Source organism: Lemur catta, chromosome 7 (assembly GCF_020740605.2).
Source record: "Lemur catta isolate mLemCat1 chromosome 7, mLemCat1.pri, whole genome shotgun sequence".
NCBI classification, from domain to species: Eukaryota; Metazoa; Chordata; class Mammalia; order Primates; family Lemuridae; genus Lemur; species Lemur catta.
Window position 1 is genome coordinate 17,090,243 of NC_059134.1, and position 23,897 is coordinate 17,114,139.

General features: G+C 36.9%; 1 protein-coding gene across 1 annotated transcript in view; it reads left to right on the forward strand.

Moving 5' to 3' along the window:
- The first annotated feature begins 258 nt into the window (after window positions 1-258).
- LOC123641214 (rho GTPase-activating protein 20-like) overlaps window positions 259-23,897 on the forward strand; it is a 55,784-nt gene continuing 32,145 nt past the window's right edge. Inside the window, exons 1-6 of the mRNA XM_045555757.1 lie at window positions 259-433; window positions 2,048-2,133; window positions 5,452-5,616; window positions 11,306-11,455; window positions 16,683-16,724; window positions 17,756-17,840. Of these exons, the coding sequence (XP_045411713.1) occupies window positions 296-433; window positions 2,048-2,133; window positions 5,452-5,616; window positions 11,306-11,455; window positions 16,683-16,724; window positions 17,756-17,840 (666 nt within the window). The 5' untranslated portion in view covers window positions 259-295. The remainder of the gene's footprint in view (window positions 434-2,047; window positions 2,134-5,451; window positions 5,617-11,305; window positions 11,456-16,682; window positions 16,725-17,755; window positions 17,841-23,897) is intronic.

Below are 23,897 nucleotides of genomic sequence, written 5' to 3' on the forward strand. Positions count from 1 at the left end.
ATGTTTATATTTCTGAAAAGTTACATAAATCTGATTTTTATGAATTAATGAGCTTTCTATTTTAAAAAAAGTTTAAAGAAATCTTTAGTATAAAAGTTAATGTTTTGATTAAATCATGTATTTCTAACTTCCTAAAGTTTTTAATACAACACAAAGTGTTACAATTACAATTTTGCTTTTCTACCCGTTACACAACAGAAACATGAGAAAATACAGAGCAGCCACCTACCCACCTTCCATCAGCCGGGGGATCAGCACCCCGGCTCCTCCCTTCAGCGGGGAGCCCAGCCTGGAGATGGGGACCTGGTCGAACCCTATGCTCAGCCCTCAGAACTCGAGGTCACCTGGGCACAACTGCACCATGGTGGGGTCAGCTCTGAAGTCGTCAGGGCCAGCGGCCTCTGCCCCTGAGCGGCAGCCATCACTGATGCAGGTAGGCAGCTGGTCTGTGGGACCCTTGGGCTCAGTGCCCCCAACCTGGCCCAAGGCGTGCCTGCTCTGAGGTAATTTGGGGGGGTAGTGGGTGGGCTTACTGCTCCAGCACAGGGGTCCCTGATCAGCTTCGGGTCTCAGAGGTCGTGGTCAGAGTGGGAGGTGCAGACGTGCCATGCTAACTGTGGTCACCATGGCAACATGGAGGTTTGGTTGGGCCTAGATCTGGGCTGGGTGGGGTCGGTGGGCTGTGGTGGAGGGTGGCAAGGGCCAAGGCAGAGGTCTCTTGCCCTGAGGTCCTCCTCTGGCCCTGGGGATTTGGCTGGCTGGAGAGGGGTCTGAGTATCAGTGTGGGCTTGGGGGCAGTGGGCATATTCCCTGTCAAAGCTGGGAGGCAGGACGCAGGCAGCAACTTGTAGCAGTTCCTTGGGATAAACAGAGCCAAAGAGTGGCCAGAGGATTCCCGTCTGGGTCAGGTTTCTTTGGAAGTGTTCCCTAAGCGAGTGCACTTCGGTTGTTCAACTCTCTTGGGAATTTATTTTGGTTTTTCTAGCCATGTCCATCTACTTCCCCTCTCCCCAGCATGACATTCTGATACTTGGCCATTTTTTTTCCTTGTCGTCATGGTACCATTTGTAAATCATGTGATGGAGTAGTGACACTGAGCCAGCTAGTTAGTTTCATATATGGTTCCTGTTGGAAGAACATCCACTTGCCATGCATGGCTGGGCTAGACTCCCAGACAGTGGGTCAAACTTCTGGCCAGGGTGAGGTGAGAGGCTACAGCAGGAAGAATGGCTTTGGTGGGACAGCCTAAACTCCACTCACGGCTGTTTGTGCCTATAGTGTTTGTTTCCTCAGGTATGTCTAGGGGCTGTTTTTAGAGATGTTAATTTCATAAGATTGAATTTACATAATAATTTTCTAGATAATTCAAGTTGAATGAAACCTCATTTACCACAGATTTTAGGTCCGTAGAGATGGAGTACTTGAATTATATTTATATAACACCTAGGGGGAAAATAAAGAAAACTCTTATTTTTAAGTTAGAGCAAAAAAAAAATTTTTTTTGGAAGGAGGGATTCCTAGATGTGTGAACATTTAAATTTAAAACAAATGTAAAATTTCATTAATATTTTATGTGAGAACTAGTGTCTGTGTCTTTGCTTTAACTCTTTTTCCCTCCCCTTTACTTGTTTTTCCTTGAGGGCAGTTTGGGACCTCTCCTGCCTATGAAATGGAGTAGTGCCTGCTCTGATGACACTTTGGGGTATAAATAAGCGATTCCATATACAGCCCTGAGCATAGGGCTGGACACATAATCAGCAACAATGGTTATGTTGGTGTTCATCCCAAATACTCCGATCAAAATTTAACCTCTTTATTCTCTGACCTTAAAAGAAAAAATGACTGTCTATAGTACTTTTTACACTTACTATCCTTCTTCTTTAACCTTTTTTATTTTAGATGTTATATTTTCATCTGCATAATGAAACTGTAGGCTCCTTCATGGGCTAAGAGGGGCGATACAAAACTTGTTGAATTGGATTGAAAATCAACTTTTACTTCCTTTACAAACCACATGGTCTTCATTTATTTTTTTTTCTCTCAACAGAAAATGAAAGCATTAGTAGAAAGAAGGAAGAGTGTTCCATCTCTTCTACCGGATAAAGCCCTGCAAGAACAGCTTAGTACCAGCATGTAAGTGCAAAGCTTTGTACTACACATCTGTTAAGTGCTTGGAACTCTACATTAGATGGAGAGTTTTTCAGATCACATTTTTTATGTGTGGGTGCTGTTTCTTTTCCTTTAGCACCAGCATTGCCTGTTTAATCATAGAAAACCTGACTGATGTCCTGAGGTTATTTAATAAGACCTCTTCTTTGTGGGAATCATAATGGCTTTTAGAGCTGGTGTGTAAGCTTGGTTGGTTTAAAACTGATTCAATGGTGAATCTCACATCACATAGTACACAAATATGCAGGTTCCATATTTTATCAATGTATATTTGTAGAAACAATTAGAAATCGGAATACTGAAAAATCTATGTTGTACACAAAATAGTGCTTATTTTTTATCATAAGGTGATGCCTGTGCAAGAATAAGGTCATTTTTTTTTCACCATTTTTAGATATGAAGGAAGATCATCACATTGATACTATAAAAAATAGAATATTGGTTTCTTTTAGATATTATTGGTTAAATTAGTGAAATTCAAAGTGGGAAAATAGGCTAAATATGTAATAAAGTGGCCGTCTTACCTATTGTGGCTGATTAGTATATTTCAGTGGACATTTTGAGGGCCTTTAATAATGTGTAGAATTTTAATGGATATTCAATTATTAATTTATTCATTCATTTTCAAATGGCATTTTTTTACTCATAGCATTTTTTGTGTTGAAATGAATCTTGTGATGACTTTCTTCTCAGCTGTGAATCCTTTTATGTAAAGTGAAGTCTTCATCTTTATTTAAAGTCAAGGTATACCTGCAGCTATGATACTTTTGTGAATGATGTGCTAATTTAACATAAAATCTAGATGAAGGTATGGAGGATTTTTAGTGTCACAATGGATTTTATATTCAAATCCCATTTAATGAAACTTATCAAAATACTTAGATCACTTTCTTCCCAGTACTCTGGAAGTCCTCTTAGATTCAGTACTCTTTCTGATCTGTCCCCAGAAGATATATGCTTTAGTCATTGGGTTGATTAGCAAATGTAAACTCCTTTCATCAATAGGTGCCTAATGAAAATTTAATGAAGAAGATAATTTCTTAGAAGTTTTTGTAGAAAGGTTACAGAAATTAAATACTATATGAAAAAAATCAATGAATTAAACTTCATGAAATTTTAAAGCTTTTGTCAAAAACACAGTGAGGAAAGGGTACCAGGCAAGCAACAGACTGGGAGCAAGTATTTCCCCAAACACATACCTGACAGAGCACAGTATACCAGCACAAAGTGCCCAGGATTCATAGAAAATTCCTATAACACAGTAGATAACGTGTATAATAACATAGAACTCATTTTTGTAAAACTAATGAGCAAAAGATTTGAAGACATTTTACCAATGAAAATGCACAAATGGCCAGTAAGAACATGACAGAAATTAGTCATCAGAGAACTACAAGTTAAAATCTTATTGAGAGGCCACTATGTATCCTCTAGGCTGGCTAGAATTCAAAAGACCGACCGCAGCAAATGTTTTTAAGGTTGTGGAACAAACGGGACTCTCCTACTGTTTTGCAGGGAATGTAGAACGGTACAACCAGTTTGGAAAACTAAGTAGAAGGTTTATTTTCTTTCCTAAAATTAAACATACACGTATTCTATGACCCAGCAATTGCATTCTGAGATATTTACCTAAGAGAAATGGAAACATGGGGCACAAAAAGGCTAGTGCAATGTTCTATAACAGCTAACTGGAAACATGCCAGGTGTCCATCAGTAAGAGAATAGATGAACGCTGGTATATTTATACATTGAATACTATTCAGTAATATAAAGGAATGGATTATTGATAAATGAATTCCAAAACCATGCTGAGTAAAAGCTACCTTACACAAAAGAGTACATACTGTAGTTCCGGTTACATAAAATTCTGGAACAGGCACAACCTTCACCTATCCCTCAGTCATAAAGATATTTTCCTATGTGTTCTATTAAAATACTGAAGATTTTGGTTCTTACATTTAAGTTCATGATCTATCTCAAATTATTTTTGGTTTATACTATTAGGTAGAGGCTGAGGTCCAAGTGATGTTGCTCAGTAGTGAGGAATGTCTGGGTCAGACAGCGGTAAGGGGCAGTAGCAGCTTGGGGTCTCATACCCACGGGTTCTCTCTTATCAGTGGCCAGCAGGTGCTGGATCTACTTTTGTGGAGTATGCAAAGCAGGCAGGCTGTTAGTGGCTAAAAATCTTCTTGTGTGGGCTATTTTTCAAATGATTGGGTATGTAAAAATTTGAGTTTGGCACTAGTGAGCCTTTGAACTAACAGAAATCAGCCTACAATGAAAAACTAACTCGGGTCAATCCATAGAAACTATGTTTCCTTAATTTAGATAGTAACCAGAAGGGGGAATTTTTTTGAGTGATGATACTTTCCTGTATCTTGATTGGGTCTTAGATTACACAAGTGAATACATTTGTGAAAAATCAGTGAACATCATGCTTTAAAAAGGGCTTTATAAAAAATAGGTCAGTGAACATACACCTAAGATTTTTGTATTTGTACATTTTCTATGTAAATTTTATATCCAAAGGACAATCTAAATATTGAACTCTAGTTAATGACATGCTGAAGTATTTGGAGGGGGGGATATGTACTGCTGTATGCAGTTTACACTGAAATGCCAGAAATAAAACAGACTGATAAATAGGCCAGGTGTGGTGGCCATGCCTGTAACCCTAGGCCTTTAGGAGGCTGAGGCAGGAAGATATCTTGAGTCCGGGAGTTCAAGACCAGTCTGGTTTAGCACAGCAAGACTCTATCTCTACAAAAAGAATTTTAAAAATAGCTTAGTGTGATAGCACATGTTTGTAGTCCCAGCTATTCAGGCAGCTGAGGCAGGAGGATCGCTTGATCCCAGGAGTTGGAGGATACTGTGAGCTATGATCACACCACTGCACTTCAGCCTGGGTGACAGAGCAAGACCGTGTTTCTAAATAAATAAGTGAATGAATGAATGAATGAATGAACAGAAGGATATTTGGATATGTGTATGATAAAACAGGCACAGTAAAATATTAATGGTAAGATCTGTGTTGAGGTATACATACATGTGTTTATCATAAAACTATTTCAACTTTCCTTTATGTTTCAAAATTTTCATGATGCGGTGTCAAAAAACTACTGTGTGGAGAATACACTGGGACACCAGTGAGGGCACTGCCATTGCATTAAAAGGTTACAGAGTTTTATATTTCTTGACAAACTTTAAACTATAATGTTATAAAAACTTGGTCCTATATTTGATCATTTGACTGATGATCTGTGGAAATTTTATCTGTTACAGGGAAAGACCTTCTGCTGGCACGAACACCTGTACATTTCTGTCATCATTTTTGTGCTCCGATAGGACTCTGCTGATTGACGGCCTGGTAGAGCTCAGAAGCCGCCTGCGGAGGCAGGAGCGGCATCTTTTCCTATTCAGTGATCTGCTCGTTGTGGCCAAAAGCAAGTGAGTGGACTGCACAGTCTCTGCTGGTTATCATGAAAACTCTTGGTTATCATTCTAAAATACTCCTGGTTATCATTCTAAAATACTCCTGGTTATCATTCTAAAATTGCATTTCCACTAACAAAGATACTCTTTCTACTCAATGGTTATAGTCTGTATAGGGAAACAACCTAAGTGTCTGCTGATGGAAGAATGGATAAAGTAATTGTGTACACATACATAATGGAATATTATGTACATATACATAACGGAATATTATTCAGCTTTTTAAAAAGAGATCCTGCCATTTGCAATAGCATGGATGAACCTGGAGGACATTATGCTAAGTGAAATAAGCTAGACACAGCAGGAAGAACACTGCATGATCTCACTTATATGTGGCATCTAAAATACTCAAACTCATAGAAGGAAAGCATAGAGCCATCCTCACCAGGGGTGACAGTAAGGGGAAATGAGCAGATGCTGGTCAAAGGGTATAAATTGCAGGTATGTAGGATAAATAAACCTAGACATCTAATGTACAGTATGATGACTACAGTTAATAATAATATAATGTACACTGGAAATTTGGTAAAAGAAGAGATTTCAAGTGCATTCACCAAAAGAATGGTAACTATGTGAGTAGATGGATATTTCAATTTGCTTCACTGTAGTAATAACTTCTGTGTCTCTGTCGCTCTCTCTAATATATATATATTATACATATGTGTGTTTACATATATATTTCACTTTATAAAAATATATTCCCTTTTTGAAATGTTATAATCAGGAAAATCATTAAAGTAATTCTTTTAAGATAAATTATACATGGATCAACAAAAAAAGGTACACATATACTTACTGCTTTTGAAAATGTATAAAATATATTGCTTATGGAAGAAAAAGATTAAAGTAATTGCCTACACAGTAAAAAGAAAAAAAAAGAATGCCTGGCCTCTGTTACTATACCTAATAGGTGAAATGAGTATTACGTTTGTTTCTTTCTTTTAAAAAATAAAGTTTCCACTTTTTTATTCATACAACAAATGTTCATTTAGGTCCTTTGCCATGCCCTGAATAAATGTAGGAAATATAATGAAGGATGCGATGGATATAGTCCTTGCTCTTCGGTAGCTTACATTCTAATATGGGAGCGCTTACCTTCGTGTGTAGGGGGGAAAGGACAGATTGTGATTAGTGCTATGAAGAAAATGGGGTGGTGGGTGAAGTAAAAGATGGGGTATGTGTTAGGTAGGTGTAGTCAGGGGGAAAAATCATTGAAGGATGAAGAGCAACCAGCCATTTAGATAGATATCGGGAGCATGAGCGTTCTAGGTCAAGAGAACAGGTACAAAGGCGGTGGGGAAAGCTGGGCCCTTAGAGGAGTTCAAAGAAGGCCTGTGTAACTGGGGACTAATGAGCAAAGGAGAGTGATGGGAACCATGATTGGTGAAGTAGACAAAGGTTAGGTTGTGAGGACATTGTCGGCTGTATTATCTATTGATGTGCAAGAAATTACCCCAAGACATAACAGCTTAAAACAGTAAACATCTACATTTTCTCTGAGTCAGGAACCTGGGAGCGTTTCACTGCGTGGTTCTGGCTCACGAGCTGTCATGAGGGCCCTCTAGCTTGTTGAGCAGGCTACCAATTATCTCAGGGCTCCACTAGAACCCGAGAATCCACTTCCAAGCTCACTCAAGTGGGTGCTGGAAGCTGTAGTTCCTCATGGCTGCTCTCCAAAGGCTTCCTCTCCATGTGGGTCTCTCCACAGGGCTGCTCATAATGGCAGTTGCTTCCTTCAGAGTGAAAGATCCAACAGAGAGAAAGAGAATAGGCCATTGACATAGCACCCAAAATAGAAAGCACAGTATTTTATAACCTGATTTTGGAAGTAGTGTACCATCATTTCTGTGCATGAGATTGGCCACACAGACCAACCTTGGCACAGCATGGAAGGGAACTATGCACGGGTATGAATATCAGGAATTAAGGCTCATGGGGACCATCTTGGAGGCTTAGTACCACAAAGGCTATCATAAGGACGTTGGATTTTATTCTGAAGGGTTTTAATTGGGGGAGTGGTATAGTGTGATTCTCTTTTATAAAAAATATAATTCTGGCTCATGCTAGTTAGACAGTACGTTGGAAGGTAGGCAAAAGTAGAGTCAAGGAGACTAGATAGTAAGTTGTTAGTGGTTCTGATGGAGATAGGGCTTGACTTACTTTCCTCATTTTAGAAAAGAAATTGATATTCTTCTCACTACTTCCCTTGTCCAGTCTAAAAAAAAAAAGAAAATAAATTGATACTGAGAGAAATTAAGTGACTTTCTAAAGGCCACAGAGTAATTAGTTGAACTCACCTTTGAACCTCTATGTACTTTATTTCAAAATCCATTCTTTTAATCAATATGTATGTGGTCTGCTGCCTCTATTACTGAATGCTTTTTTAATGCGTTTCATAGGAGAGTCCTCAAGCATATCATTTTTTTCACCGTTAAGTGAGTCTTTTCTTTGTGATGAGTAAAAGGTTTCAACTAAATACTCATTTGGTAAGCAATGGTATAGAATACTTAGTAAACTTTTCAAGTTAAAGGCAACATAAAGAGAATGAAACAGATTGAAAATATCTTAAATAGAAGTGATACCTACAAATGTGTTTTTGAACATGCGTATGTTTTCAGTAATACAGTGAAAGAGTGTTTTTTTGTTTCTTTGTTTTTTGCTTTAGGTTTTTTTCTTCTAAGCCTTTGCACTTGAACAAGTCCATGTGAAGATCTAAGTAGGGAGGCTGTTACCAGAAGAGTAAATGATTATTTTAAAAAAAAAATGTGTTCATTTAAAAATTGTCTTATGGGTTATATTACATATGCTAGGTATTATATAGGAGAATCAGAAAGGTCTCATTTAATTTTCCTAACAATCCCCCAAGGTAAGTTATTTTAGATGTTGAACACTGAGGCTCAGGGAGGTTTGTCACAGACTAGGAAATGGCAGAGCTGGGGCTTGAATACAGACCTTAATTCCCAAGGCTGGCTCTTTCTGTCTTCCTGACCACATTGCACTCATTAGGTGCAAAGCTTAGCCTGGAGGTAGATACACAGACAACAACCAATTGCCTGAACTTCAGGACCTTAAAGGCTACTTAACTTGTAACATGCATTCAACTCTTAGGGAAGAAGGTGTTTTCCTTCATTTTATGGATGTTTTTCCTTAGCAGTTAACTTAGAGAACCTTTGAGAGTTTTTTACCTTAAATTATTTATTGTTCTGTATACTGTTCACATATAAATGGTTTCTCTGTAACTTATATTTTGCTAAAAACATTTTATCTAAAGACAGTTGTATTACTAGTAGAAAATTGCTATTTTTAGCTATATTGGAAAAAATTTGTGCCCATTGTCTACTTTTATAGCTTTTTTTTAAATTGTCCTTCAGATAATGTTACACGATTTTATCCCAGATAACTCTGTTGTCCACTGTAATGTTTTTATGTAGTGACAAAATTTATATCAATTGATGTAAATGCTGTTATTTATGACATTCAATTGATGGGAGATTAAGTACTTTCTATATCCATCGGAAATATTTAAAAGTCTGAGTGATCTATGTTATTTTTTATGTTTTTGGCATAAACCCAAGAGCCTTAAAAGATAGAAAGAATATAGATATTTGAAGAGATGATGATGATGATGAGCAAATCTTACTACCTTACAAAAATTTAAATAAATTTTTAAAAAATGTATTATATGATCATTCTCATAGCAAACATTTAGACATATTCGTAGATCGTTCTTAACATGAAAGAACTTTTTTTTTTTTTTTTTTCAAAAATAAACAGTAGCAACCAAAAAGAAATAGCCTCTGGCAATATAAAATGTGTGCGGATACTTAACCTTGGATAAAGAGTGGAGTGGTACTCTGGATCAATTTGTTGAAATAATCTGAGACCAGTGCTTGGTCTTCACACTTAGCCACAGGGAAAAGGGAAGACATCAGTTCCATATTATGTCAGCTCATCTTTAGGCTTCGTTTGGAAACTGATTTCAGTCCTTGGGTTGGACCTACAGAAGTAAACTCAAGTGGGATAAATAATTGACAAGCTGTCACATATGTACTTAGTCAAACTAAGTGAATTTTAGTAAGAGCAATAATAGAAATGGTGTTAAATGCATCCTTTTATGGGCTAAAGTAGTATATTTGCTCCATTTTGTGCTGGATGTTGACAATGTTGCTGAAAATTGTTTTGAATTTATTGTCATTCTTTTCCATACTAAATTAGGAACGTATTAAAGGTGGATGGGGCCTTGGGATCTACTTTTATGTTCATTAGGGGTGATACTTTATTGATCTAGGAAAAGGATCACTGGAATGACTTATTCCCCAGGTCAGTATATGTTTGCACACAGTATCTGAAGTATCGGATATAGACAGAGATCTGCATTAGAAAACACAGAATGTCAAAGCAAACATGAAAAGACACCTTTCCTTCCAAATGATTTGTAGTCTTAGTTTTATATTACCTGAATAATGGACATCACGAAATAAGAATCAGTCTATAATTGAATCTGTTTCATTAAAAAATCTAATGATTTTTAGCAATAGGGTAAAAAATATTGAAATAAAATATAGAAAGAAGCCATTTTGCCACAACACTCTTTTCAATTACACTTAAATTTGGTGGATCCTGTGGGAAGCATAGATGACACTTTGAACTTAGAGTGTCCTCCATTCATATTTAGTGCAATATCTTTTTTATCTTATAAATCCCACTTAAGAGTTTTAGACTTACTATTCCATGAATCAGAGAGTGTTAGGGATGCTTCCACACATGAGGTATATTTGATTTTATTTTAGCTTTTCCACAAATGGTTCCAAATGGTAGGAAGGACCCCAGATTCCCTGGGCATTCTCTTTCTCCTAGTCGGTTCCTTCCATTTAAATCTCAGGTCCACCTGAGCAATAAATCTGTCAATTAGCTCAAGAGATATGATGGTTTCCATATCTGGGGTCTAACGGGGATTAGGGAGAAGTTGTCAAAAAGGAATTCTTAAAGTAGATCACCTTCTGAGTCCCTAGGGATAAACATTAATTGTGTCAACCCTACTATGTCTTAGGTTCCTTTTTAGGCTACAGTTCTTCAGTTTTGCCAGAATATAAGAGAAAATGGTTGAACAGAATCTTAAGAAAGGAAATTTAAAGTAATCTATACTTCTGAAGACTAGAAAATCTCGTAACCGCTCAGTTGAAAATGTATTATAAATTCCTCTAGTAAATTCCAGGTTTTTTCAGTGCATCTCTCTTAAAATGGAAATTTTATAAACTTCCTAATAAATCATGTATACTGTTTGTGTTCAGCCACTCCAGTCTTTTTGTAAATAAGCAAGGGATAAATAATAAATGAATTAATTTTTTATAACAGCAGAAAATTTAAAAGGAGGCTTTTGATCTAAAGGCAACGCTCAATGTATAGAAAAAGAAAATGGCAGTTTATGGCTATTTGCTGCCATACATGCAGACATGGGGAATAAATGCTTCACCAAATGTCTTAAAGGCCTTCTTGGTCCAAGGTAGCCTATTATGTTCTAATTCACTGTGTCAGCCACTGAAGATAAAAACAATGAATAAGACGTTTATCACAAGTACAGAATCTCCCATATAATTTAAGAAATAAAATAACAAGAGGTCCTTTATGATTTTTATCTTTCTAGGAATAACAATAAATTTAAGATGAAAAACAAGATTAAATTAACTGACATGTGGACAGCAAGCTGTGTGGATGAAATCTGCGATGACAAGAGCAGTGCTACGAAATCCTTTGTCTTGGGCTGGCCCACTGAGGACTTTGTGGCCACTTTCAGGTAAGAACCACAGCTTGTCCTGTATTTACCTTGTTTAGCTTCTATGGTGATTTCTGGGATGAGAGAATAAATTTAAGCAAATTTTGTTCCCCAGATTGTTAGAAGGAAAATATTTTATTCTGATTGTTTCTGAAGTCAATGACTCATCTTTTGACACATACACCCATCCAAGATGCTTTTGTGCCTTATGTTTCTCCCAAAGAGCTTTTGGTTAAAACCTATGAAAATTAATGGTAACTGTTGGGAACTCTTGAAGTCATTTGCCTTGGTTTGACCAGTGAGTTTTAAAGGGGCTCTACTGAAACAACTGGGGGGATGAGAACTTCCAAGAATATGGAAGGGGAATAGCCTGGTGGGCAAGTGTTTAGGACTCCCTCTCCAACATCCCTTTCCCTAATGTCTAGGGACATATTTGTTTTACATATTGAGCTTTCGAATCTTATCAGTCTTTTCAAACCACTGAAAGGGCCTTTCCTGAAGCCAATTTTATAAAATAGTCCAAATAAGTGTGGATAAGTGGTTTATACTCCAAAATTTTCTAAAGGAGTAGTTTATCATCATACAAATAAAATTAACGTCATGAAATGCTGGGTTGCCTGAATTGTGTATCAGGTTTAGGTTTAGTATCTATAGAGATGTGACAATCAAGAGCAAACAATATTTTAAGCAGCAAAAATTAGTTTCCCAAGAGTCACTCATAGATGGGGATGGAGTTGGAGAATGTATGAATAAAGAGTTTTTGTCCTCTTACCCTGAACGTGCTTAATTGGCACTTCAAGTTCAGGGAGAGCATACCAAACTCACACCTGTGCTTTTGAACAACTGTGCTCTAACTCCAGTATTTATTTTATCCTTGAAGATGTCGTGTCCATTACATGCACATGATGCCTTTCATTCTGCTTCTCTTCCCACCACCACCAAACTCCTCAGGCATCATCCTAAAGCCGGTTAACTAAAATTTTCCTAGCTGTTAATCGCTATTAAAAGACAGGCATGTCATTAAACTCTACTATGCATTATTGGCCAACCACAGATTTTAAAACTTATTTGGAAGGAACATGGGTTTGTATATTTCTCTGTATATCTTCTTTTCCAATGACAGATTTCTACACATATTACTGTTTCTTATTGCTTAATCTCCTTAGACTTAAAGGCGAAGGAAAGAAATTTCAAGGGAAGGGATGTAACTACATGATGTTTTTAATCAAAGAATTTCCATGAAACTTCCTTATAAGAAGAGGGGGAAATGTGAAAACAAGTTATATATATATACACACACACACACACACACACACACACACATATACACATATATATATATAGTATATTGCACAAACTATGGTTGTTTAACCAAGTGAAACAGGTTAATATCACCAGGGATGTCACATGGATATCATGTACTCCTTTATATAATGTGATGGTAAGAGTAATTCCACTTTGTGGTCTTTTTCTTGAAACACTCATAAGTCCTGTCTAATCATGAGAAAAACTTCCAATTCACACAAATTGAGAGACATTGTGCAGGACGCCAGACCAGTACTCCTCAAAACTGTCAAAGTCAAGAAACAAAAACAGGGAAAGAATGAGGAACTGTCAGAGATCAATTTCGAAGAAGACATGATATTTAAATATAATGCAGTATCCTGGATTGGCTCCTTGAACAGAAAAAGGACATTACTGGAAAAACCAGTGATATCTGAATAAAGTCAAGAGCTTAGTTAAAAGTAATGTTCCGATATTGATTTCTTAGTTTTAACAGGTGGACAATGGTAATAACATTACAGGAAATTAAATTGGGTGACAAGTATACAGGGACTGTCTGTATTATCTTTGTAAGTTTTCTAGAAATCTAAAATTATTTCAAAATTAAGTTTTTCTGTTTTAAAAAAGTAAAGTGTTGCATTTTGCCTCTCCTCTGGTATGGCAGAGTAGGGTCTTAACGAACTGACGACCCTATAAATAACTACTGTAAACTCCAAAAACTACCTGAGGGTTACGGAGAATGAACAAAAGTTGGCAGATTTTGAAGAGGAGTTAAAACTTGGAAGAAGGCACCAGCAGTGGGTGAATTTCCTGATTTTAGGGCTTCCATTGGAGGGCAAGAGGCAGTCACATCATGGTGTAGGGCAACTGCAACTGACAAATTCTTAATCTTTCTGGGCTGAAGAACCAGAGTACACAGGCCGAGTCAACCACAGCTATTACAACATGAGGGGGAAAATCTCATAAAAGAACATGTAAGAGAAGGGAAGCTGTAAATTCTGTGTATAGGCACTGCCCAAGTCTCTGCTGTGTATGGACATTGCCCAAGTCTCTGCTGCACCCCCACAAGGCTATGATAGACTTGGGACTTAAAGCTAAGATCAAAAGAATTGTACTGACCTGCTGCCCACCACAGGTGAATTGGATTTTGTAGCTTGTTAGTTGCTCGCTAAAGCAAAAACATCAATACTCTTTTGCAAATATACCAAAATACAGTCTCCAAAACCAAACATTTGTAATCTCCAGAGTAAAATCTAAAATTTTCTGACATATAAAGAACAAGGAAAGAGAAAACATAAACAATAGTGACCTATCCTGATATTACCTATATGTTAAATTATTAGAAAAGACCTCTAAAGCAGTTTTCGTAAATGTGCATGGTAGGTAAAATGAAAATCCAATTGAAATCGATAGAAAGACAGGAAATATCAGCAAAGAAGTAGAAAATATTTTACTATGGCCAGACAGAAATTCTAGAATTAAAACTACAATATCATAAATACAAGATATTGGTCTTTCCTGCAAAATGGAAGTGAAAGAGTAGTCAGTGAATTTGAAGATACATCAATAGAAATTGTCTAATCTGATGAAGAGAGAAAACAAAGTTTTTTTACAATGAAAAATTTATCAGGGACTTGTGGGAAAATGTCAAAATGTATAACATACATGTAATTGGAATTCCAGTAAAAGGAGAGATGGAATGGGGTAGAAGAAAAATTTGAGACTATAATGTATATAGAAACCTCTCAAATTTGGTGAAAGACATAAATGTACAGATTGGAATAAGCTCAGAGAACCCCAGACAGGATGAGATGGAAAAAATTGTACCTAGTCACGTCATAGACAATTGTTATACATGTAAGATAAGAGAAAAATTTTAAAAGCAGGCAGAGAAGAACAATGCATTATAAATAAGAGAATGATGAGTTGAATTATTGCAGATTTTCATTGCAAAATTTGAAGGTCAGGAGACACTGGAGCATCTTTAAAGTGCTGAAAGTAACAACCTTCGACCTAGAATACAGTAACCAGCAAAAACATTCTTAAAAATTGAAGGTGAAATAGATTTTTTTTAAAATGATAATTTATTGCCAACACACCTATTCTACAAAGAAAATTTTAACAGAAGTTACTCAGGACTAAGTCAATGATATCAGAGGGAAGCTAAGATCTTTAGGAAGGGATAAAGTCCATTGGAAATGGTGTGGTATGTCTTGGTAAATATCAGGGAAATCTAGGTGATGATCAGTTTAAAATGCCAATAGGCTACCAGCTTAAGAAGCAATCTCTCCTAACCAGTTACTATAATAACTATTAAACACACAAAACAAAAAAGTAAAAAACTAACAGCTTTGAAATCTAAGGCTGACTGCAGCTGTAGTCATGTGGTAAAATTATTAATAATGAAAAAAATGGAATCTAAGGTTGACAACTGCCATACTCAAGAACTCCCAGGTGAGTCAAATTGGGGAGAGAGCAAGCAATCGATGTGAAATCTCCATGTCTTACTTCAAGGAATAGGACAGATAGTCATGTCTCAGAAAAGGCCAAAAGGAATTTCATATCTCTGTCACTACATGTCTCTCTGATTTACAAACCTAACTGTTTTTGTTTGTTTGTTTGTTCATTTTTTGTGAGACAGAGTCTCATTCTGTCACCAAGGCTAGAGCGCCATGGTGTCAGCCTAGCTCACAGCAGCCTGAAACTCCTGGGCTCAAGCAATCCTCCTGCCTCAGCCTCCCAAATAGCTGGGACTACATGCATGTACCACCATGCCTGGGTATTTTTTTCTGTTTTTAGTAGAGGGAGGGTCTCACTTTTGATCAAGGTGGTCTCGAACTCCTGAGCTCAAGTGATCCTCCTGCCTCAACCTCCCAGTGTGTTAGGATTACAGGTGTCAGCCACCATACTCCAGCCCATAAACCTAGGATTTATATCCACCAGAAAAATAGGTGCTACACCTTGATTTTACAGATAACGGTATGATACAATGGGAACATTTTTCAAAACACGCAGGCAGTACTTCAATCTGATGATGGTCTATCTACAAGAGTAATCAGAAGAATACTATTTTAACTGATGTACCTACTGTGAGTCTTTATTTACAAACTCAGGTGTGCCTGTTTATTTAGAGATCAAATTCATACTCCCCTTAAGCCTCCATTTTCCCAGGCTGGTAGGAAATCAAATGTTCTTTACTGGAACTCCTGTTTTCTTAAGAGAGAATCAGAATACAAGAGACTTCTATGATGCTTCACTGCTGACCTCACCTTTTACTATGCCCAGAGCTATCTTTGTACCTCCAGAGATGTTCTGCTTCCTTGCCACATGTGGAAGGAAGATGTTCTTCCTTCCTTGTTGATATGAAATCCTTGGTGCCTGGGACCCAGGCTACCTAGTTGCTCCTTCAAATCATTCCCTCTGGGTTCTATGTTTCCTTAGGACTCCTTAACTGAGTGACATGGTTTTGGTTCACTCTCAAGGATGACAAACTTCTGTGCCCTCTATAATTTGAATCTCCCAATGTGCCATGTCCTTTTTCTTTCTTTAATATACACTGTTTTCTCCTCTCCTGAGTATTAGTATTATATTTTTTAATGGGCTTAGGTGTTTACAAAACCCAGGGATAAACATTGAGTTTGGAGTACTTCTGGTTTTAGTCCTGTAAACATGCCTGAGATTAATAACTGCTAAAGAAATGGAGCCCTGGATTCTAGTATACAGCAGGGGAAAGGGACAAATATAAGAAGATTACACAGATCACTCTCTATAAATTAATCCGACACATTTCAAAATTTGTTTATTTTTTAAAGTAATGAATGCTGTATAGTTAAACAACAGAACACCATACAGCAACTACGTCAATAACAACAGGCTGCTCATATTTTCATCTGTATTGACAGTCTTAAATATGTTAGCAGGAGTAGTGTATCTGATTTCTTTGTTCCATTTTCTTTGCCTGCAGTTCTCTGGAAGAAAAAGATGCATGGCTCTCTCTCCTGCAGAGGTAATTTTTTCACTATATGTATTTTTAATCTTTAACCTGCAATAAATGAATAAAACCTTTTCTGGCATCATCTGGGGAATAGACACAATTGAAGCTCTGACTTGGGTGGAGCAAAGGCAATATACGTAACCTAAACATTTGTCTCCCATAATATGCTGAAATAAAAAAATAAAAATAAAAAAAAACCTTTTCTGCAGAGACGTGCCCCAAGTCAGGCCCTCTCCTTGGTAGAAATTGTTCATTTGTTCTGAAAATAAGCTGCTGTTTCGATTGTTCATTAGCTGCTACTTGGTATAAATAATGTTCTTTCATTACATGTATTTCCTTCTTTCTAGGAAGGAAAGCTCTGAGGTCTAGCTAGATCATTTTAGGCAGAAATTAGTCAATAATATGGTCCATATCTTTCTGTTGTCTTCAGTTTACCAACTGGAGCTAACAGTTTCATCAAAGTATGTGTAAAATTTACATAAATGCAGAGTTTTCTGCTGAGCACCTTGGAAATCAATTATTAACCGCACCATTGAGCATACAGACTAAAATGATAGACTTAGCCTCATCTACTAGACCCATAGTCCTTCCCTCCTTCCACTCCTCTCCCCCTCCCCAAGCAATGGCATAACCAAGATTTACACTCTACTAGAGAGCTAGACGAGAAGAAAAAGGTCATTGCTTTGGTTTGGCCTTGTAAAGTATTTTGTATGCTCCTGTTTTTATCAGCAAGGTGCTGGACATGCCCAGAGAAGGCAGGGGAGTGTTAAGGATAAAACATTACCCAAAAGTGCCTTAACCTACCTGCTTGTGCTCCTCAAACCTCACTTGACATGGAGGTCCCATTCTTTTTTGTGTCCATGCCTAATGTCCTGCCAAGGTTTTTAATTCCCTTTCAACCCATAATATAATCTGGCTTTGACGAGTCTTCTCATCTGTCTTTAAAAATAGCATATATGTACACTGAAAATATTAGCAAAACAGACTGGTTTTAAAAATAAGCCATCAGCAAAAACACTGACTCAGTGTTTGCATTTCATCAGATACATCGATCTCGAGAAACAGAAGGACCACCTGAAGAGCATTCCCCTCAGAATCTTCACTGAGGACATGGGGAATTGTGTCCATGTAAGTGTAAGCAAGAAAATTAAATTCCAAGTCCCTGCATTAAAGCAGAAAACCATGGCTAAAAAGAGAGACTGACAGGCAGGCAGACAGACTGTGTCTGTGCTGTGAAAGGCAGGCATTTAGAAATGCCATAGGGGGAAAGTGCATTTTCCTAGGAATATCTGTCTCTTTGTATATATGAAAAGTAAACCCTGGAGAAAATGAAGCAAGAGAACATCATATAAACTATAATAGTTGACATGTATGCTTGGAAAGAACACTGCTTGTCAGATGTCTCTTTCCTCCCTCTGGCATGAATGTTTCTCTGAATGTTGTTAGTAGCAGCTGCAGAGACTTGTAGTAAAGCTCTTTCCTCAAAGAGGTATTTTCAATTATTATCAAGCATTTTTTTTCCGAGTTGTCGCTTCTGAAGGAGAAAGAGGTTTTGAAAAGTTTATTCTTTGAGTTTTTAGAGATTGAATTTCTCAAGCTCATCAGTGGATGATCTGGGAAAGCTGACACTGTTAAGGGATCAGCATTTTTCTGCCTCATAGTTTTATCACATTGGTCAAATAATCATTAAGAGTTTAACCCCATTTATTAGGTATAACGGATGACTGATATTGTAGCACCAGAGCCAATATGTTAGTGATGATGAATACGATGGAAACTTATGGCTATTTTTATGGTACTATGGACTGTCATACTTCACAGCAGCTCTGGATCACACAGAATAGTTTTGCTTGTGGAAAAATGCACAGTGCAAAATCGTTATGCTTTGACCAAAAGCAAAAGTTATGGAAATGTTCTGACAAACACCTGAATGCCAGATCATCAGTACTTGAGGGAAATATTCAAATTTTGGTGGTATGAAACAAGAGAGATCTTCTGTAGCAAAGTAGAAAACAAACAAACAAAATGAAAAGTCGGAGAACCAAATTAAGGACTCAATACCTTTCAAAATAGCAACAAAGAAAATAAAATATCTAGGAATATATTTAACTAAAGAGGTAAAGGACCTCTATAAAGAGAACTATGAAACACTGAGGAAGGAAATTGCAGAACACGTAAATAAGTGGAAATCCATACCATGCTCATGGATTGGAAGAATTAACATTGTTAAAATGTCTGTACTACTCAAAGTAATCTATAGATTCAATGCAATTCCTATTAAATTACCAACATCATTTTTCACAGATTTAGAAAAAATAATTATACACTTTGTGTGGAATCAGAGAAGACCCCGTATAGCAAAAGCAATCTTAAGCAATAAAAACAAAATGGGAGGTATTGATTTGCCAGACTTCATACTATACTACAAAGCTGTGGTTCTTAAAACTGCCTGGTATTGGCACAAGGGCAGGGACACAGACCAGTGGGATAGAACAGAAAACCCAAATATAAAACCATCCTCATATAACCATCTAATCTTTGACAAAATAGACAAAAACATACTCTGGGGACAAGAGTCCCTATTCAATAAATGGTGCTGGGAAAACTGGATAGCCACATGTAGAAGACTGAAACAGGACCCACAGATTTCACCTCTCACAAAAATCAAATCACGGTGGATGACAGATTTAAACCTTAAATGGGAAATGATTAGAATTCTAGAAGAAAATGTAGGAAAGACTCTTACAGACATTGGTCTAGGCAAAGAATTTATGAAGAAAACCCCTAAGGCAATCGCAGCAACAACAAAAATAAATGAATGGGACCTGATTAAATTAAAAAGCTTCTGCACAGCCAAAGAAACAGTCATGAAAATAAACAGCCTACAGAATGGGAAAAAATTTTTGCATACTACACATCAAATAAAAGACTGATAACAAGAATCTATTTAGAACTCAGGAAAATCATCAAGAAAAAAATCAAACAATCCTATCAAAAACTGGGCAAATGACATGAATAGAAATTTTTCAAAAGAAGACATAAGAATGGCTAAAAAACGTATGAAAAAATGCTCAACATCCCTAATCATCAGGGAAATGCAAATCAAAACCACAATGAGATACCACTTAACTCCGGTGAGAATGGCCTTTATCAAAAAATCCCGAAACAACACATGTTGGCGTGGATGCGGAGAGACAGGAACACTCATACACTGCTGGTGGGACTGCAAACTAGTGCAACCCCTATGGAAAGCAATATGGAGATACCTTAAACAGATTCAAGCAGACCTACCATTTGATCCAGCAATCCCATTATTGGGCATATACCCAGAACAAAAGTCATTCTTTAACAAAGACACCTGTACCCGAATGTTTATAGCAGCACAATTCACAATCGCAAAGATGTGGAAACAATCCAAGTGCCCATCAATCCACGAATGGATTAGTAAACTGTGGTATATGTATACCATGGAGTACTACTCAGCTATAAGAAATAACAATGATACAACATCTCTTTGGTTCTCCTGGAGAGAGCTGGAACCCATTATATTAAGTGAAGTATCCAAAGAATGGAAGAACAAGCATCACATGTACTCACCAGAAAACTGGTTTCCCTGATCATCACCTAAATGTACATCGGGGAAGGATACCAATTGGATATCAGACTGGGATGGGGGGTGGGGGGAGGGTATGGGTGTATGCCTGCATGATGAGTGCGTTGCACACCCTCTGGGGAATGGTCATGCTTGAAGGTGCAGACTCGGGGAGGTGGGGGGGGGGGAGGAGATGGAGGTATGACTACATGGTGAGTGCCAGGTGCACTGTCTGGAAAATGGACACGCTTGAGGCTCTCACTCAAGGGGATGGGCAGGACATGGACAATGTATATAACCTGAACTTATGTGCCCCCATGATGAGCTGAAATAAAAAAATTTAAAATAAAAATAGAAAAGGATTTTAAGTAGCAAAAACAGAAAAAAAAAAATGAAACATTGTTGCTTCTGCCTGCTTTGATTCAGTTGTTGTGGCAGTTTGTTATATTCAGGATTTTCATGGAAAACCCCCTGAATTTTGTAACACCTTCTCAGTGTATGGAAGGTGTATGCTTGAGAAAGGACTGATGTCCCATGCTCAATTTGGAAACAACAAAAGATGTGGTCAGGTTGGGTGCCCTGTTTTTATCATTGGTACCCTGAGTAAGTCAAGGATGATGTGACACACTCTGTCCTTTGCTCTCTGATGCGGATTTCATGGCTAGAGTCTCTTTCCAGGAGCCCTGATTCCAGAGTTACTCCCCCAAATAAGAGTGCATGTGTGGGAAGTATTGTCTTCTCCTTCAGTTCTTCACAACCTATCATTGAATTCTGCTAATATGCAACAAAATAGCCACATGTTCAGTTTTTTCTATTTATTTTATTATTTATTAGCCAAAGAGTATTATCTGCTAAAATTCATTTGTTGTGTCTACCAGAATGGCATGCAGGAAAATACACTTAATATAACTACAATTTTGAACATATGTGTGCCTTGTACTAAAAAAATCATGATGTTCAAACTAGGTAACTGGAGGATAGATTCTTCACTTTACAAAAGACTTCATGGGAGTGTTTCTTTAAATTAAATGGAAGTGTTTTTAAACTTCAAAAAATGTAGAAACCCTTACTGAAATTGTCTTAAGTTAAAGCCTAGTATGTAACATACCACTGACATGCTGGTAGAAGACAGACATTGGGTTGGGTGCCTCCCTTGTTGGCCTCTGAGACAATTTTGCATAATCCTTGTGGCTGTAAGGAGTACAATTTGAAATTAATGCATTTAGAATACTTTTTAAAAAATTAGGCCAGGTGCAGTAGCTCACGCCTGTAATCCTAGCAGTCTGGGAGGCCGAGGCAGGCGGATTGTTTGAGCTCAGGAGTTCAAGACCAGCCTGAGCAAGAGCAAGACTCCGTCTCTACTAAGCATAGAAAGAAATTATATGGACAGCTAAAAATATATACAGAAAAATTAGTTGGGCACGGTGGCGCATGCCTGTAGTCCCAGCTACTTGGGAGGCTGAGGCAGGAAGATCACTTGAGCCCAGGAGTTTCAGGTTGCTGTGAGCTAGGATGATGCCACAGCACTCTAGCCCGGGCAACAGAGTGAGACTCTATCTCAAAAAAAAATAAAAAATTAAAAAATTAAAATTCATTTAACAAACCACTTTTAGAGGCAATTTGTCATGCCAACTAATTGTCTCATAGAGAAGAAATACTATTAATCGAAGGATAAGAGATAAATTATCAGTGGATTTCACTTGGTTTTATTTTTATATTTTAAAAAATATCATCATATTTCCATTTCTGCTACTTATTTGTGCATTTTAAGCCGCTGTATCAAGGACATGGCCCTGATAACTGAATTCTTGTAATTATCATATATAAAACTTATGTATATAGCAGAAATATTTCTGTTTTGATAACATAACATTGTTTTATGTTTAAATAAAGTCTTTTGGAATTCAGAAACCTATATAGATATCTAAGAATCTTGCTAACTCCTTTTTTGCTTTTTGCAAATTGTCTTTTTAAGTAGCAATTCTCACTGGAGTTTAACACACAGCTGTTATGGATAGATCATGAAAGATTTTATGGCAGAGTTGGTAACAGAATTGAGCTTTCTGAAAGTTTCAGTTCTTTCTTCCAGACCCATTTGTTTTAAATCTTCTAAATATTTCAACAGTGAAAATCTTAGTAGCCACAGTGTCTGACATGTAGAAAGTAATCGATAAATAGGGGCTTTTAAAAATTCTAAGCTTTAAGTGTTTATTATAACCAATTATTATTCAGATTTTACCTAAACTGATTTTATACTATCCAAAGAAATAAAAACCCTGTGCTGTGAGAACAATACTGAGGAAAAAAATAGAGATTCAGCTTCTCTCTTCTTTTATTACCCATTATATTGTGGAAATACAATTATCAAAATCAGGCAGTGGACCAGCCTCAGCTCAGTGATTCTTCTTCTTCTTCTTCTTCTTCTTTGTTTTCTTTTTCTTTTTCTTTTTTTTTTTTTGCTTGATTGGGAGCTAGATCCCTGTTCTCTCTCTCTCTGAAATATATTTAGTATATTTCTTACTTGCTTAACCTCTTAAATTTTGTGGCCCACACATCTTTTAAGAGAAAATTTTTATTAAAAGGCATAATTTATAAGGGAATAAATGTAAATTGTACTCATTTGTGTTCTACCTAAGTCTTGCGATTTGCTCTTTCCATAAGAAATTAAGATGTGTCTTTGGATAATCACTTGACAATAATTATTTCTTCACCTGATTTAAAAATCTTTATTTGTAACTGTATTTCTTATTTTTTTTTCCCTACAGTATAAAACTATAAGAGTAAACAACACAGAGAGAACAAATGAAGTTATCCACAAGTTATTGTCAGTGCTAGGGGTAACTGTAAGTTACTTGGCTAGATAATCTTAATTAAAAACAAACGTTGATACTTTAAAGTTGTGGAAATATTATCCCTTTCAACATAAGACAGCTGATCATTAGAGATACCATTCATATTTTGTTCCCCAAAATGTAGAAATTAAGGACAATAAGCTGTAGTATTAGCTTAATATATGGGTGCTCTTCTTGTACTCTTATTTTAAAATCTATGTTAACTGAAAACCATAATAAGATTGGACTATAATTTTAAAGTATAATTGCATTTTTATTGTGTGTACTATATACCGATAAAACACGTTTTGGTATAAGATTCTTAAAAACAAAGTTTCAACCTCCTCTCTCCTTCCTACTTGACATTATTCGACTTCTCCTCCCCATCTAAATAGCCTGTTATTATCCCAAGACTCAATCAGTCCGAGAATGATGAATTCTCAAGGATGTGCTTGGTAGTAGAATTTTTACATAAAGTCACATTGGTTGGCTACAGGTCCTGAGAATGACATGGCTAGTACCTCTAATGAATTCGTAAATAAAAAGCCAAGCTTTCAATTAGATCATGGATTTGAAGAGCTTTAGTGTGAACACCACACTCTTCTCTGAAGCTTTTAGCTTCTGTCCCTTTCTGTTTTCTGTGATAGAGGTGAGTTTTGTTGAAATTTTAGTAGTGGCGAAGATTGGAATGTTTGAGGATGAGGTAGAGGAGAGAGAACTGGAAGGTTCTCATTGCTTCCCTACCAGTTATATAAACACCAC